This window comes from Papilio polytes, unplaced genomic scaffold, assembly GCF_000836215.1.
Source record: "Papilio polytes unplaced genomic scaffold, Ppol_1.0 DF821067.1, whole genome shotgun sequence".
NCBI classification, from domain to species: domain Eukaryota; kingdom Metazoa; phylum Arthropoda; class Insecta; order Lepidoptera; family Papilionidae; genus Papilio; species Papilio polytes.
This window is the reverse complement of record NW_013528137.1, coordinates 2438007-2455580: the sequence shown is the minus strand read 5'-3', so window position 1 is coordinate 2455580 and position 17574 is coordinate 2438007. Positions and strand designations below refer to the sequence as shown.

The 17574-nt window shown below is 35.2% G+C and overlaps 4 protein-coding genes across 10 annotated transcripts; 2 read left to right on the top strand and 2 right to left on the bottom strand.

Annotated features, from left to right (window-relative positions):
* Nucleotides 1–2067: 2067 nt before the first annotated feature.
* Nucleotides 2068–5706, bottom strand: LOC106109710 (odorant receptor 22b-like). 6 transcript variants are annotated; one of them, XM_013291308.1, is made up of 9 exons: nucleotides 5686–5706; nucleotides 4576–4685; nucleotides 4121–4250; nucleotides 3673–3877; nucleotides 3046–3330; nucleotides 2781–2880; nucleotides 2606–2710; nucleotides 2381–2536; nucleotides 2068–2132 (listed from the first exon to the last, which is right to left on the bottom strand). In XM_013291308.1, exons 1-9 carry the CDS (start codon nucleotides 5687–5689, stop codon nucleotides 2085–2087), a joined length of 1143 nt encoding a protein of 380 aa, XP_013146762.1. In that variant the 5' UTR covers nucleotides 5690–5706; the 3' UTR covers nucleotides 2068–2084. The 6 variants fall into 6 exon arrangements, with proteins under 6 accessions (XP_013146762.1, XP_013146758.1, XP_013146761.1 ...); XM_013291304.1 differs by lacking the exon at nucleotides 5686–5706 and adding an exon at nucleotides 5441–5679 and having other exon boundaries at nucleotides 4576–4867; XM_013291307.1 differs by lacking the exon at nucleotides 5686–5706 and adding an exon at nucleotides 5441–5679.
* Nucleotides 5707–8349: 2643 nt separating this feature from the next.
* On the top strand, nucleotides 8350–12484 carry LOC106109806 (leukocyte receptor cluster member 8 homolog). 2 transcript variants are annotated; one of them, XM_013291422.1, is made up of 5 exons: nucleotides 8350–9676; nucleotides 9767–10262; nucleotides 10418–10622; nucleotides 10895–11102; nucleotides 11875–12484. In XM_013291422.1, exons 1-5 carry the CDS (start codon nucleotides 8649–8651, stop codon nucleotides 12035–12037), a joined length of 2100 nt encoding a protein of 699 aa, XP_013146876.1. In that variant the 5' UTR covers nucleotides 8350–8648; the 3' UTR covers nucleotides 12038–12484. The 2 variants fall into 2 exon arrangements, with proteins under 2 accessions (XP_013146876.1, XP_013146875.1); XM_013291421.1 differs by having other exon boundaries at nucleotides 9749–10262.
* Nucleotides 12485–13125: 641 nt separating this feature from the next.
* Nucleotides 13126–14124, top strand: LOC106109718 (uncharacterized protein C16orf52 homolog A). Its single transcript, XM_013291319.1, has 3 exons — nucleotides 13126–13374; nucleotides 13441–13653; nucleotides 13777–14124. Exons 1-3 carry the CDS (start codon nucleotides 13272–13274, stop codon nucleotides 13962–13964), a joined length of 504 nt encoding a protein of 167 aa, XP_013146773.1. The 5' UTR covers nucleotides 13126–13271; the 3' UTR covers nucleotides 13965–14124.
* A 303-nt stretch (nucleotides 14125–14427) lies between these two features.
* On the bottom strand, nucleotides 14428–17291 carry LOC106109850 (opsin-2-like). Its single transcript, XM_013291487.1, has 8 exons — nucleotides 17191–17291; nucleotides 16935–17117; nucleotides 16568–16777; nucleotides 16137–16273; nucleotides 15818–15983; nucleotides 15362–15548; nucleotides 15040–15122; nucleotides 14428–14840 (listed from the first exon to the last, which is right to left on the bottom strand). The coding sequence occupies exons 1-8, from the start codon at nucleotides 17259–17261 to the stop codon at nucleotides 14738–14740; spliced, it is 1140 nt and encodes a 379-aa protein (XP_013146941.1). The 5' UTR covers nucleotides 17262–17291; the 3' UTR covers nucleotides 14428–14737.
* Between the last annotated feature and the right edge of the window lie 283 nt (nucleotides 17292–17574).

Genomic DNA, 17574 nt, shown 5'->3' with positions numbered 1-17574 from the left:
AGCGCCATCTGCGCTGGGCCACCTCAAGCCCGGTGAATCTGTAAATGCCTCTTCAAGGCAAACAGTGACAAATCAGTCACAAAAAAAAAAGCCAGTTTCTTGTTACCTTTCCGAGTAGACAATTTCTTTATTACGTAAGTAAATAAGTATGTTGAAAACCAAAATCCTTGTATATTTTGTAATGAACCAGTACTTCCAGTTGCACAAAACACATCACAACTGAGGGTTCGGTCACTGCAATTTGAAATGAATAGGTAATAAACAACTATCAAAAAAATATTTATAAGTCAATTATTGTTTAACAATTTTTTGAAATTACAAAACCAATCATATTATACATGCGTCGCCTTGAGAATAGGGAATTTCTTGAGTTCACTAATGGTATCACATTTTAGTTGCAACAGACACAAAATGATTCATATTTACAAATGTAATTACTGGACACCCTACTACTTTTCCGCGATAAAAATATCTCCCACTTTGTAAAAAAATCTCTCTGGTACTACTTTTAAACACTTTCATCACTTCTTTTCCTGGAATAACATTTAAAAAACCACACAAAAAGCTGAAAGTAATGACGCGAAGTGAACTGACAAGCTGTGTCACTAATACTCTGACATTACTTTTATTTTTCAACTATTGCCGGGTGCCAAAAGAATCATGTACATCTGTAGCTGTTATGTCTATATTGTACACTAGCTGTTGCCCTGCGACTTCGTCCGCGTGGTATTAGAAAACATACGTACTATTTAAATAACAAAAACTGCGTATCCCTCGGGAAACGGACATTTCTCGGGGATGAATCTTATCCCATGTGTACTTCAGACTTTGTTTTATATCTGTGCCACATTTCAATAAGATATGTCGAACCGTTGCAGAATGATCGAGTAAACATTAAAAAACTGAATTTATCAATCCCACGGGAAGCGTAACTATTCCCGGGATAAAAAGTAGCCTATTTCTTTTTCCAGATTATGCTCTAAACCTGTGCCAAATTTCATGGAGATCCGTTCAGCAGTTTAGGCTACAAACGCTAACAAACATCCATCCATCCATCGCAACTTTTGCTTTTATTTATATAATATATGATTATGATTACTTTGATATCGGTATCAGCCGAGATATGTAGGCAGTAATATTTCTACGTAGGGCTTTTTACATTTTTACCATAACAAATGACAATTGAACGTATAGTAATGTTTAATGTAACACACCCGTAAATTTTAAGGTTATTACAAATATTACCGTTACAAATAATTTCAATTTTAACGATAACCGGCGACATGGTGCAATTCACCCTAAATAATAAACTACCGATCTTGCGGTCGAGAATTCGAATCCCGCCATTCGAGTATTGTCGTGAACCATATCATAGCACAACCTTTTTCTAGCTTACCTAGAATGGTAAAAGGAGATATTAATAAATTACATTTACATTACATTAATTAATTAATGTTAATTATTACATTAATAACAAAGTAACATTTTAACGAAAAACAGAACAAAATTTACTATTAAGTCAAAACCATGAGAATCACTGCTACATAAAAGTCTCCCTTCTCTCTCCTGTGGAACCTGAAGTTCTGGAGCACGCGGTTCCAGTAACCTCAATATCTCCGAGAGTTTACGTCGGAGGAATCCGCTGAAGGTAAGGACAGAGGTCGATAAGGCGTTTCTGATAATATGTAGCACCATATACTTTGAACACATCTTACCACTTTCTACAATTTTTAAACGCGAAGCACTTAAAAAGTCGACTGTTTCGGTCGGCGGTAACGGAAGATTTTTTGCAACCCTAGTTCATAGGCTGATTGTTCACGAAACCATGTGAATGTGAACACCGTGTTTAATATAACTCTTTTGCGATCCTTGTCGAGACGGTTAAATGGGATTTTGAATAAAACTTCTCAAATTTCATATACTTTATTTGTTTTAATGATATGTTTACCAAAGTTATTTTAATCAGGTTCTAATTAAAGTAGCTTTGGTAACCTGAATATTGATAATTAAAAGCTAATAAGATTACAAACATAAAAAAAAACAATTGTGTAGCATTTTTAATTTTTGTGACAACAATTTGAAATTTAACTCTGGTCCAGAAATGTGTACAGAGAATATGCAGATTTCACAATCTGAAAAAAAAAACAATACAATGGTAGAGCATAGTACAAGTGTTGCACGAATTGGCCGGCTTTTCCGGTGTACTACCGCGACCATAAACAGTTGTCAAGTGGCCACATAAAAGGAAATGCGTCTATTCGGACTAGATGGGACGAAGGAGGGGGATTTAGTGGGGACGTGGACATAGAGGTAGATTAGAATATTTTTATTGATCATCCTTAATTTGGAACTATTATTGTATTAGAAATGCAATTCTCACAGATATAAAAGTATCAAGAGACATAGGCACGACGTATGCAATGCAGGGTGCCACGGGCTGGTAGCAGCGCTCCATCATGATGAGCAGCGGCCGACGCAGCCGCGGCGACAACGCCGTCCAATCTGATTCGTAGATTGATTGGTTCACGAACTCACTCTGTGTATTCATGAGGATCTATAAGAATCTGACATTACTTTGTTTCCACTCTCCAACGAACATACATACCTCAACTTTAAGTTGCGTTCCGTAATAGCAAAAGAGAAATAATTGTAATAACACGCAGCCTAAATATGCAATCATTGTCACAAACTCTGCTGACATCACATTCAACTGAAAATAAACTTTATTATGTTAACTGCCTTATTTAGTTACTTATAACGATTCGATAGAAGGAACATACGCCAATTATCTTGTAAACAGTCATACTGATGATCCAGCCTATGACTAAGAATTGCAGAACCATTGAAGATCCAAACACAGATTCAACTTCATCGACCAACCTGGGTATTGAAAAAATATTAATCTACCGCACTCGGAGTCCATGGTAATGCTACCCCGTGGCTCAGATATATCACACTTGTACTAAAATTCTTCCTTATTGTACTTTGAGTGTGTCAGTAAGCAAAAATATGTCTATAGCAAAACCAATAAATGGTGTGTCTTACCATACAATAAGTTGTTGGCGTTTAATGCACATGATCAATCGTTTGCGGAACAAATTTTCAAATTGTGAACTCTCTACATCTCTGTATATTTTTACTTCAAATTTATCATCATCTTCATCGTTGGTTTCATCTTCTGTATCCGCTAGATGCATGAAATTGTATCTTAACATTTGCAACTGTAGTTGCGCTTGCATGTAGAAGCCAACTGTGATGCAGTCCATAGCTACCATAGATATTGATATCCAATGCACCATGATCGTATTGTATGCGACCACAAATAAAAACCTGAACAATATACTTTATATTTATTTATTACTTCAATACTTTAGATTGACATTACTTTAGCTTAGCATAAGCCATCAGTTTGATGAAAGAAATGCCAGGTCCTCACAAAGTACCAGAATGTAAATGTCTATTAATGAGTTCCGTCTGGTCAGAGGTCTTAAAATTTATTTACTCCTCCAACATTAATTCCTTATACAGCATAACATCTTGGAAAATTTAACATATAACCATTACCCTATAGAAGCTACGGATAGGTCGCTTGTTCTTTTGTTCAACACTGGCTTGCATTTTATCATTAATCAAAGCACAATGAACATGGAGCAATCCAACATAGGTACTTACGTTGGAAGTTTATCGGTGCTGAATGGCCAATACATGGGAAAGCGAACTTCTTCACCTAAGAATCGAGTCATTAGTGGATACATCATCCACATGGCGGAGCAAACGATCCCAAAGCCCTGGTATGCTCGGAACAATCGCTTCATCTGCGCAGCATTGCGCATTATGAGCTCCTCGTGCCGTTTACTATTTGGTGCAAATACTGGTCCTGTAATGGTTCGGACGCGATAAACGTATTAAGTCGGCGCTAAAAATTTTACGGAATGATACTATTTCATGTTCACCCTAAAATTCTCTCTTCTCCTACACTTTTACTACACCACAAGTACGTTAAATTATCTTTAAGTTATTGAAATGAACTGTGTTTTGTTGATAATTTTCACCCAATTTGAATTTATTTGTCTAAATAATTTTGACAGTCACCTTCTCATCACCTTTTCTTATTTCTCACCTTTTATAATTTCAACAATATGTTTTATGCGAGTCCTTCGTACATTGAAAATCATCAGTTTGCCGAGCGAGTTCAAAAGTGTTAACAACACGTATAAGGTATCGACTAATTCTGAGACGTTGTCCTGGATCTGAAAAACGAAGAAGTAGTTTTTTTGAAGGTAAATAACAGGGACACGATTTTTTACAAGAAATTGAGCGGACATGGTAATCGAGCACAACTGTCTCACTTTATTTAACAATCATTATTTATCTATTTATTTATTTATATGAGTATACGCAACAGCTAGTTTAATCACATAATTACATAGGAAATTATAACAAGTATACACAAAACCGATAAATTAGCCAATAGGTGCATAACTACATTGTCAGAAACAATTTATTAAGGTTAAAATTTAATTTATTAATTTATTAATGCGTTTAAACTAATTAATGTAACTAAAATGCACTTACTTGATACAGCCATATGAGATGTTGTGTAAAAAATGTACAATAGTAGACAGTCACAAATATCCGATAGAAAAGATGTAAAGATTCCTGCATTTTTGATGTCGGCGACATAACTTTGTAAAATCCAAGAATTACCAAAAAATTAAAATGGGTTTTGGAAGTCTCGAAATTATCCTTCATAGTTCTGAATTTTTTTGACCGACTTTCCAAAAGAAGGAGGTACTCAATTCGTCTGTGTGTTTTTTTTAATTACAACCAATCTTCTATTTCTATCTCTATGATGTTCCAATGATTTCTAAAGTAGAGTAAATTATAAAAAACTATGCTAATTTGTTGCTCAATTAGGTAATTCAATATACATAGGGTGTTTTCTCAAAACGTAGTTACTTTTAAAATTTTAAACACAAGAGGGGCTACTGTCTCTCATGCCAATAGAACGCTTAGAAGAAATAGAGCTAGATCGATTTGGTTTTTTTCTTTTTTTATAACATAAAGTGGCAAACGAGCAAGCGGCCACCTGAAGCCGCCAAAATGGCGAAGCGGCCGCTGCCCATAGACATTCGCAATTGCAGATGCGTTGCCTACCCTTTATTAAAAGAGGAGAAGATGCACATACAGAGGATGTTTGCCCTTCCTATGCATCTCCTCCTCCGTCAAATCCACTTCCCCTTTCATCCTCTCCTTAAAATTGCTTCCATTTCACGCCTGTCTTCTGTGTGGTCGTGGTATTACACCGGGCGTGCCGGCCCATTCGTGCTAACATGTTAAAGCGGGCACTACCACTGTACTGGTTTTTTGATTTACATCTATAAATAGGTTATATTTAAGCGCATTTCTGATTTCTGTAACAAAAATAGCAGCAGCTTACTAAACATGTTAAATCGTATCACTAATTTTTCTTGACAGGTCAATTTAAGGCTTAGTCCGGATATACCTATATAAAATAATTTTACGTCTACTCTCCTATATATCTAATATGGAAGTGGTAATTTTCTCAATTGATCTATTACTCGCTTATAATATTAGCAATTATGTATCAACGAGTTTATCTAATAAGCAGTTAGTAATCTATAGCGCATAACTTGGATGTATTAAACTTAAGTTTTTACAAACACATGTTCTGTCACAAGAATTATCAAATAGCAATTAGTTATAAGTGACATTGCAGTGCAGATAATAAAACAAAAGTTATTGACTTATGTTTTTAATTGCCACCCACTTTTTCTATTACGATTAACAATCTCAACGCCATCGACTTAGAACCCGAGTACATTTTAATCTCCAGATAAAGAATAAATATATTTAGATGCTTAACAATATATTCAATAACACCATCATGCCTAATTCGTTAATTGTAGGTGCCGCCACCTACAACCCAATCGCGCTCGGTAAATTTCGACGTGATCACCGCAGACCTAGGCACGTTCTTGATTTCCAAGACTATGCAATAACAATCGCTCAGGCTAGGATTAAACATCTACGCAAACAGACAAAAAGCCGTAGTCGCTGTCGACTACGGCAATCATTCCCGCGATACAGCGTCATAGCAGGCAGGTTTTCTCCTATCAATGATAGAAGCGTTGCTGGAGTTTCCTCCGCCACTTCTTCTCCCAGCGCTAACGCTTTTCGAAGTGGTAGTAATGTTAGACGTATTAATATTAATCACATAGCAGCATCCGATCAAGTCGAGGGTCGGCCCTCTCGTGTGCCCTTGTGCCTAGTCACTCCATGGAGCGTCCACCGAAGCGATCTAAGAGCTCGGTGGCCTCCCAATCCGGTGATAATAACGAAGGGTCATCATAAAGAAAAAAAAATATTATATGAATTAATAGAAACAAAAACAATCATACTAAATTCAAGTATTATAGATTAATTTGGGACTCTAAAAATGTTTTTTTACATTTTTTAACTGGATGTGACGGAATTTGTATTATTGGAGGAGGGAGATCGTTCCAGACTTTGGAAGTCGCGTACTTAAACCCACCTCTAAAGCCGACTGTACTATGTTTTGGAATGCTTAACTTATTTTGCATAGTAGCTCTTGTGAGATGAGCTGCAGTGTCTTTCTTCCACCTTAATTTGTCAAAAAGATATCTCCGGCAATGGGTCTTAATAATCTTATGTACCATATTAGAAAAGTGCAGTACACGACGACCGGACATTTTTAATATGCAGCATTTATTATAATACGGAGTGACATGTTCCCGACGTGGTATATCATAACAAAATAGTAGGCATGCGTTCTGCTTACGTTACGTGTATTCTGTTAGTGATGGTACGGGATTGGGGTGGAATTGGGGTTGAAGTCAATCCATCAGTATGTGACCTTAAGCTGGCCAGGTGTTACTTAGATGCTTCTGCATAAGAAATACAGTTTTGGGCCATTGATAATTTTATTTGCTTTTGTCTTTTAAATTCTGGGCAAGTTTTACTTGTAGCAAAATGATTTCCCCTGTATAAACAACATACTAGATGTTCTTCTTCCATGTTGCAAGACTTTGCACTATGATTGTAGCCACATTTATAACACTGCGGTCTCGATCGACATTGAAGTTTTGTATATCCAAAACGACAACAATTGTGGCATTGATTAGTTGGGAATGTATACAGGTCAACAGGCAAAGCATTTTTTATAAAGTTAAGCTGGCGCTTGACCACGATCCCACCGACTGAGAGTCAAGATGTGGTAGAAAGATGGTACACGCTACCCTAATAAATACTAATTCGCTCTTTTCTTGAAGTCTTCTACGTCATATTTGGATGGAAAAACCGACGCTGGCAACTTACTCCAAACCTTTGTAGTACGCGCAAGGAACGATGACTCATATTTCTACGTAGGCTTTCTACATTTTTACCATAACAATTGACAATTGAAAGTATAGTAACGATTAAGTAATGAATCTAAATTGACTGACAGCTACAATTAAGGAGGTTTACTATTTTCAAGGGATTATTTCGTGTACTGTTTTTTTGAGAATACTTTGTTTTTAGTGTATTTTGTTTGGAAGTCGGTTTTGTTTTTTTTAATTAACAGTTATTTGTTCATTATCATTATTAGGAGTTGATGATTAAACATTTTCACAATTGCAGTCTGAGGAATTTCCGTCAACTGCACCATTAGATCCTTTTTTTCCTTTATTTATTACTATTACAAATTTTAGTTTGCCGTACAACTTTGCGTTTTCGACTACTGTTTCCAACCAACGACCAAGCAGTATCCGTACGGCTTTCACTTAAAGTTACATTGCAAGGCACATCCAGAGGGCAGGTGCCCCCAGCATCTGGCGGCTCATTCATTTGGAATTAACAAACCTACCAGAAGTCGCCTTTTATGAAAATACATACAAACATAAATGGATATATACAATAATGATGTTACTTTCTCCGCTGATCTCTTATTAAATTTACGATAAAAAAATTTTAGGAGCCGAAAAAAACACTGGGCAGGTGTTTTTTTTTCAGAAATTCCCGCGTTTTTTCTCAGATGTCATTTTCAAACATCAATTTTCAAATAATGTTGCCCTTTCTTTCATGGTAGTGTTTGATTCGCATCCGATTTGTGGAATCGTAACGTTTGCATAGGTAGATACCAATTTTCTTGAATTTGATTTAATTGTAAATCAATTTATCTTTACAAATAGGTATCTTAATATTATTTATCCACAAAAACTTCATAAATAATTTCATTACTGTATGTTTCTGTATCTGTAATCTTTACCCATCTGAGGCATCTCTAGTTCCATAGAGGAATGTAGAGGAATGTTAAATAAGATGCTTATATGCTCTTTGATAAGTGAGTGCAAGTGAGTGAAGTTATTGGTTGGCGAATAATAAATATTGAATATCGTTGAATTTCCTTAGTATTGGTAACGCCGTAACGCCATTAAAAGATTTATTTATTAAACTTAAATCCGGAACCATTGAAGCTGTTTATTTAATCAGTAAGTCGAAGATTTTGCAGTTTTAGAAGTAACGAGTATAGGATCTGAAGTTTTTGCTGCGACGCCATTTTGTGAATGGTACATTGGCTATTCAGAAGTACATGACATATTTAAGTTTTATTTTATACACATAAAATGTCTGAAAACACACCCAAAGAGCCCCCTTTACCGAATATGGATATGTGGATGTCTAATCCAAATATGTGGATGTATGGTATGCATCCTCCATACAATGGATATCACGGTGGAATGTATCCGCCGTTTTACAACAATCAGTATTATAATACCATGCGTCCTAATGTTGGTTTTCATAATAATGATCATCATCAAGGAAATTTTGTCCATCCTAATTTCTCTAAGCCTCCGCCATCCGCACCTCTTCTTGGAATGTCCCCTTTTGACACCAATCGTCCATTTTATTCTCAACCAATCAGATTTAATCTTAACAATAATAGAAAATCGGCACCTATTCCTCCTAATGAGAATCCTCTCCTTGTAAATAATAATGCAAAGAAAAAGCGTAAGAAAGGCAATAAGTCAAATGACGAGGCAGAAACAGATGAATTACCTCCTCTGCCAGATCATCCTCCGCCATTGCCCCCATGTCCACCTCCAGACCTTCCGCCTCCTCCTCCTCTTGAAGTACCATTACCTCCCCCTTTAGCAACAGAAGATATACCTGAGCCATTAGAAGAAAAAAATCATGTGGATAATAAGGAACAGGAATTAAATGAAAATGAACAAGATAATTCTATGTTCTCACATTCTTCCAAAATATGTCCAACAGCAAATGGGACATGGCCTGAAAATTTAGAAAGGTATATTAAAAGGTGTTATGAAAAATGTAGAACAACTTTTGACCGTGACCAAATTGATATATGTTTAAAGGGACGTATTACAGCAGCTGCAAATAAAGATGAAATATGGACCAGGAATTGGGATGAGGAACCAATTCCAAGTGTCCACAGTGAACGTAATAACTTGTCAGTTAAGCCCGTTAAGGGCTCATTATCTTTATATCAAAAAGCAGAGAGCCTTTCAGATAGTAAGCCCAAGTCAGGTCCGGCAAGCAGAGGTTACAGTGCACACAAGAGCCCACAGCAGAGACGTCGGCGTCACTCCAGAAGCAGATCTAAATCTAGAAGTCCAAGGAAACATACAAGGTAGGTTTTCTGATTTTTATGGATTTACAATGTCCATCAACAACCACTTGTCTTTACTAACTTTTTTTTTAGTACATCTTCAACATCCAGCGATGAATTTGAAGATAAGAAGATTTTAAAAAATAAGAATCGGCAGAAAGTAAAAGATAGATTGTCATTGGATCAGAAGAAAACAAACAAATTTAACAAAAATGGCAAGAAGAAAAATTTCAACCAATTTGTTGTTGAGCATGTACAGGTTAATGCAGAGAAATTACAGAAGCGTGCTGAAAGGTTTGCAAACACAAATGTACCTAGTGTTGCTAGTTCTATACAGATTAACAACTGTAAAATGGATCCTAGCCCAAAGAGGCCATTTGTTCAGGATACTGAAGGAGATTATGAGCTAAATAATGTACATATTGTGGGTACATGCTCTGATATTGAAAAGTCATTTTTGAGATTAACCAAAGCTCCTGAAGCATGTGAAGTGAGACCAGTCTCTATTTTGAGAAGTTCACTTAAAAATGTTAAAGAAAAATGGATAGAGAGACAGGATTACCGATATGCTTGTGACCAGCTTAAGTCTATAAGACAGGATCTAACAGTAAGTTGTCAAATGTGTACCAATTTTATATACATAACTTTCTAATATAATATGTATAGATTTTTTTTAGTAGCTAAATACTAACTTTGTCCTCTTATTTGAATATTATTATTTTAATTATTTAAACCATGTAATTGGATATTTTAATGCTGCAGGTTCAAGGTGTGAGAGATGGTTTTACTGTAGAAGTGTATGAAACCCATGCAAGGATAGCATTGGAGAGAGGTGACCATGAGGAGTTCAATCAGTGTCAAACACAACTGAAAATGCTGTATGCAGAGTTACCTGATTGCAGAGCCAATGCTGCTGAATTTACTGCATATAGGATATTATATTATGTGTTTACAAAAAATACACTAGGTAAATAAAAATATTGTTATATCTTATGTTACTAGTATTATGCCAAAGTTTGAATGGTTGGATTGATGTTTGTTACTATGTATTCTGATTGGCTTAACAGACTTTGTTAAAACTTTGCACAGATTTAAATCATAGTCTGAAAGAATACATAGGCTACTAATGAAGTTTTTTTTAATAACATGTGGACAACAGTGGGAATTAACATTCACTGTCAACAAATGTTGAAAAGAGATTTCATAGACCTTTTTTGAATAACAATTATTTTGTTTTAGATCTGACAACAATATTCCAGTTTCTTACAAAAGAGGACAGAGAAAATGAATGTATTAAACATGCCCTACATACTCGGTGTGCCTGGGCAACAGGGAATCTGCATAAATTCTTCTTGTTGTACAAAACAGCTCCCCTGATGGCGGGATATCTCATGGACTGGTTTGTGGAGAGGGAGCGGAAACAATATATGAAATACATCATAAAGTCGTATGTCAATTTTAATTTAATATTACATAACACATTCTCATATTTTCAAATCATTTGGAAATTTTGACTTAACACCATCATCAACATATCACATTAACAAACACATTAACTTATTTGTGTTAATGACTATACTTCAAATAATAATATTTTTCATATAAATTTAAACTATTTGGTGCGGGTATTCTTTTAGTAATTAGTAGGCATTTTTTGATAAAATAAACTATATACAGAGCATAATAAACTATTACTTAATGCTATTACTCAAAATTTATAATTCAATGTTTTCTTGGTAATATTAGAATAGTACTCCTAATAAGGTAATAATAAAACATATACATAAGCATGAAAATATTTATTTTTAACAATGGTATGAAGAAGAGAAAATGCTAACTGACTATTCTGTGTAATGATTCAGTGTGTATGAACTATTAATGTTGGTGCAGAAAGTGTGAATGAAGATATGTTTGTCATTTTCAATTATTCTTTTAGTTTGATATATTACAGAAATTACTGGACTAGTTTCGATTTTCCTTATTCTTTACCTTACTGCTGAGTAATAAAAAAATAAAAAAAAACCTTAGTTGTATTTATATTTAACTTGCATTTAGCTAAATTCGCTTTAAAATATTTTTTTTGCAGAAATATGGTAAAAATAATTATTTTTGGTAATTAGTTAAGGAAGGTTGATGAAAGGAGATGCTTTCAGGATATATTCTCCAATTACTTGCCAGCCATGCTGGATTTGTTTATTAATATTATTTTGTATGTCCAGCTACAGGCAGTCAGTTCCTGTGGACTTCATTGTTCGAGAGCTGGCGTTTGAGTCTACTTCGAAGGCCTTAGAGTTCTTAAACAAATTTTCGTTAATATACACTGGCAGCAATCAAACCGAACTAGATTGCAAGGCCAGCCTCCCAGCTATTGCGAGTATTTAACATTTTCTGTTTGTTAGCCCTCCTGTTATAGTAGCATGGCGCTGCGCAGTCATGTAACTGCCACACGGTAGCGGGTGTCCTCAGTCCGGCGTGCCCACACACTCAGCTTTGCTTGTCGGTCTCTCTTGGATGCAGCACTAAACTTCGCAATAAATTAATCTTGCGGAAGAAGAGCACCGTGAATTACTTCTCATACAATACGCTACAACAACACCATGCTAGAAGAATGTAATTGGCATTACAAAAATCAGGAGGTATTATTCATAATAAGACAGTTTTAAGTGACTTGAAGAAAGTGTGCAGTTATAGCAGAATAGACTGAATGTAAATAATCAATTTCTCTCTGCATAATATTTTAATTTTAATGAATTCTTGTACAGTAATTATTGTCTAAGGTTATGTTTTTAGATCATATGATTGTAATGAATTAAATTTGAGTTTTTTAAATAGATTTTTTTATTACTCTAAAACCTTGCCCCATGACAAATGATAAATGAAGTTTTGTAATGCTATGTATATTTTTTGTACATATAGCAAAAATTGTCCTACCGTAATGTACTGGTGGACCAGATTTCAACTAGACTGGTCATGTTATAAACATTGGTTAAAGTTTTAGGCTAGTCTTCTATCTTCTCACGGTTGGGACCAAGTTAAGACTAGGAAATGTTTGTAGATATTCTATATTTATAATAACTTGACCAATGCCCACGGTATAAATGCATTCAATTTCAAAGAAAAATATACATAATGTGTAAAAATTAGAATATACAATTTAATACTCATAAAAGAATGACGGACATAGGGTCACTTAACAGTTTGAGGTTACGCTGTTTAATTATAAACTAGCTGTTGACCGCGACTTTGCCCCGAGAACTTTAAAAAATACAAAAATATGGCTTGTTACAGATGACGTAGCTTTCTAATGGTGAAAGAATTTTTAAAATCGGGCCAGTAGTTTTCGAGTTATTTTATACATACAAAAATATAAATCTTTCCTATTTATTACATTAGATGTAAAAAAATATAGATCGCTTTTTTCTGGTCACACTATTCCAGGTTTGTCACTTGCTGTCGTCAGTAGCGTCACTGTCAGTGTCATTTAACATTGTTTTCACTTGGTGTTTTTTTGACAAAACAATGTAATTGTAAATATACCAATAAGTAAAAACAATCCTTTTAAGGTTTTAATCTTAAACTTTTCTAAAAATTTTCACTTATACATCAAAGTGTAAATATGGATAAATTAACTGTTATATCAGGAACTTTGTTCATGGCAGCAGATGTTTTTGCTATTGTAAGTCTGGCTATGCCAGACTGGATAATTACTGATGTAGGAGGTAAGATTGTTACATACCACTTTATTAAGATGCAAAGGAATATTACATACATAATTTTATTTGTAGGAGATACTCGTCTTGGCTTAATGTGGTCTTGTATGACCCTCTACAACAGACCCCAAGTCTGTTTTACACCTGACCTTCAACCTGAATGGCTTTTGGCGCTAATATGCATCCTTATTGGATGTGTTTGCATAACAAGTACTGTTATTCTTTTAGCATCAAGTCATTTTGATCGTAATGTCATTCCATATGCAAGATGGGTTGGATTTGCTGCCAGTAAGTTTTTGTACCTATTTAAAATTATATTGAATTACGTTAACATCGCTAAACATGACTTGATATCACCCCGAGTACTTAATCTGAACCTAAGTGACACTAATGTTTCTATTAATATTACAGTGGTGGCATTTTGTCTTGCTGCAGTCATTTTCCCCATGGGCTTCCATGTGGATGAAATTGGTGGCCAGCCATATCAACTACCCAACAGTCACCAAGTTGGTATATCTTACATATTGTTTGTGCTGTCTCTATGGATAACTGTAATATCTGAGTTATTTGCAGGAAAAGTCTGTTTACCTCATTTTTAAGTATTAAGATAAGATTAAGTTTTTTCTTCTGTGAAATTTTATTTAAGAAATCTAAAAGTTATAAATAATCCAGATGTATAGTTTTTAGAATCTCTTTTAAAATAAGTGATTATAAATAATGAAGCTTGTTATTCATACATTAGGGGTAAATAAAAAGTGTAATAAATGATTTAAACATTTTTAAAAGTGTCTTATTTATTTTTTTTTATACATTTTTACTAACCTGCTACACACCTTCAGTTTAAACTGAACAGTTCACTTGTATAGCTAATTTTTAAGTGTAGACAAAGCTGAGGACTGTTCATATGGTTAACCGACAGTTATTATTTTGCTTACAGATGCAGTACTGCATATGTGCAGTTAAAACTGAAGTTGTGTAGTAGGCTTTAGTGTGTTATGTAACTAAAAACTGTGATTGCATCCTCTTTTATAGATAAAAATTAAAACACATTTTAGTCACAATTTCTGTTTATTGAAATTCTTTGCTATTAAGAATAGAAACATAAATAGATACAATATGTCGTAGTCCATTATTCGCGCCAGTTCATCATTATCTATTGAATAAACTATATATAGTTTAACTTTTTTTTTCAGTTTTACTCATTTTGAGCATATTATTGCATATATCGAGGTTAATAAATGAATAATATCTAAGTATTATATAACTTTTCGGTAATAATTATAGATCCCTTAAATATTTTTTTTCCATAAAGCAAGTTATGTCGTAATAATCAGTAAGTTTATGCGCGTTGTATGTCAGTATATGTTCGTAGTTATGCGGGAGCCGAGCTGTTGGCCGTGTTACTGGTTGAGTTGGAGGCATTATCATCGGGTTCGTCGATCTGTAGCCATGGCATTCGCTTTTGCAGTTCTTGTCTGTAATTAAAATAATATTACTGCTTGAGGGCTGGACTCTTGAGATGCGAGCTTTATCCTCGAGTAAGGGTTTGTCAGTTTAAAATACAAAACACTAAATTTTTTAATGGTTTCAAATCTTAAAACAAAAAAATATTACGTCATGCATCAATATTACAAGTATCACTATAGAATATAATCTGTAATGAATTTTATTTACCTGTATTTCGGATGGCTGATGGCATAAACCCAAGGGTCGATACAGGCGACACCCTTGCATGCAAGGGCGGGTATCATTGTTACCTAGAATAAAATAAAATCATAAAAATATGGCTGTAGTTTTTAATATCCAGTAATAGTCCAGTAATAGTTACCCCTACTACGGAAGAATACTTTTTGTGCATTTCTCTAAATATACAAAATTAAGACTTTTGATTTTCGATCACGAAATTCTATTGATTATTTCGTTTTCTAGCAGTACAATGTAACAACTGATTAATTAATTTATCACAATAATTTTGGTAATGAATTCAATTGATTACCCCCGGTGTTAAAAGATTCTGGTCTCCAAAGGCCCCGATGAGCGACATGACGCCGTAGGGAGTCCACGAGGCGACGTACAGGAAGCAAACAGTGAGCGCTGCCTTTGCGATGCGTATCTCCGCAGACTCCGCAGCCGCGTTTTGATTCGACCTCAAGGAATCTACGTTCATTTTCTTCGCTTGTTCTCTGTTTCACATCAAAAGTTAATATTTACAACAATTTTACTTACTCATAAAAAACTTATGTCTGATAGTTAGTTGGCCGCTAGTAATATTTAATCCAAGTTTCCACTGCCCATACACTAATGAAAGCAAGAAATTGCAAACATGTTTGGTTTTTTAAATAAAGTTGGACAATTTAAACGTAAAATTAAAAGCCCGCACTTAAAAACTCAATCATATTGTTAATTTTTCGGTACTTATTTTCAACTATCAAGCGTAAATATGGATATTTACCTTAATGCGGCTTCATGTGCAAACACTTGTTTTACAATACCGCTGTAGAAGTACAAGATGGCGGTCATGGGGAAAATGTAGACGCAGACAAACATGCACCCCACGAACAGTTTGTTATCAAATGTCGCGGTGAGGTAGTCGAATGTACAAGATGTCAGAAAACCCTCTGAAATGCATCGTAATATTAATACTTATAAAAACATAATAATTATTAAAAATATAACAACTTTGACATCTTATCATAACATATCAACTTCATAATTCGTTTTTCTTAACAGGTACTATAAAAAGTAATTGAAATTTTTGAATATAATATTACCAGGCACATATCTGCCCCAGATCTGCAGCTGCGGTAAGATGGCCCAGGGCGCCGTGTATACCCACACGCACACCATCATCAGGAGCACTTTGCCGCGCGACAGCCGCCCGTCCAGCGGTCGCGTGATCGTAGAGTGTCTATATTACATTAACAAAGGCTTTAATGTTTTAATATGCGAAAAACATTGAGCTTAAATTGAAACCTATCAATTAAGATATATAACAAAATCACTTTATTCAAACAACAATAAACTTATATAAGTTTATTGGATAAAATGGTTGGTTAAATGATTATTTTCAACTTTCGTGATACTAATATAAGTTTATACTGATATCTCCGTTGTTTCAATAACAATGAGACGAATAACATTATGTAGCTACTACGAGAGTGCAGACTCACCATTAGGAGTACACCACAAAAGAGAGTCTTACCTATCGTAAGCTATGCAAGCGTTGGTCAGTCCTGCTCCGATTCCGCTCACCGAGCCCATGAAAGCGAATATCTGACATCCAATAACGCCTGATGCGAAACCACGCTTTATACTGTTGTAAATAAATATCGGCGCTTTCAGCATCATTAAGAAATCCAACACCGCCAGCTGCACGACCAAAAGGTTGCTAGGCGTTCGAAGTGACTTTGAACTGGAAATGGAAAAAAAACCTTTTATTTCAGATTATCGGTCAAAACTGGTATTTTATTTAGCTTGTTCTTATTTAATAGCAATGTGTTTTTTGTGTTTATTTTATAGAATTTTTCTTGCATTTTTTCTATTTAGTTTTATAATGATTGAATACAAACGCGGAGAAAATGAATATGACGAGTCCGTTTCCGATGAGAGCGGCGGCAGTGAAGAACACGTAGACGAGCGCGAGCATGGTGTGAGCGCTAGCGGGCGGAGCGGGGTACGACAGCCAGTGCTCCGGGATGGCCGCCAGATTCTCGCCCGTCAGACCCTCGCCTAGCATTTCCATTCCCTCCGATCTGGAAACAAATAATGAAGCATAAAGAAAAGGATTTATATTACATTACATACACTTTTTAAGTAAGAACTTACCTATATGGTGCAAAATAAGCGCCATAATTGTAATTTTCAGTGTGATTGTCCATGACGGCAGGCGGGATCATCTTGTGAGCAGCCCTCGGTAGTGCGTTCGGTTTCACCAACTGACTGACTGCTGACTCTCGCTCCACGGTCCCACGTTTTATATCACAGATCCGCTAATGAAATTGAACGGATTATCCACGTAGATGCCGGTGATCGGATTAGTAAAGATTTCCACGATTCAATGACATACATAGGTTTGTAGTGACGAATGCGCTGCTAATATCCATTAGTGGTATCAAGGGTGTTGTTACGGGAGCGCTCTCCGCAACGAAACCGTACAACTGGTGAGCTTTTTTGTAGTTAAAAATACACGAAAAACAAAACAAAATGCAC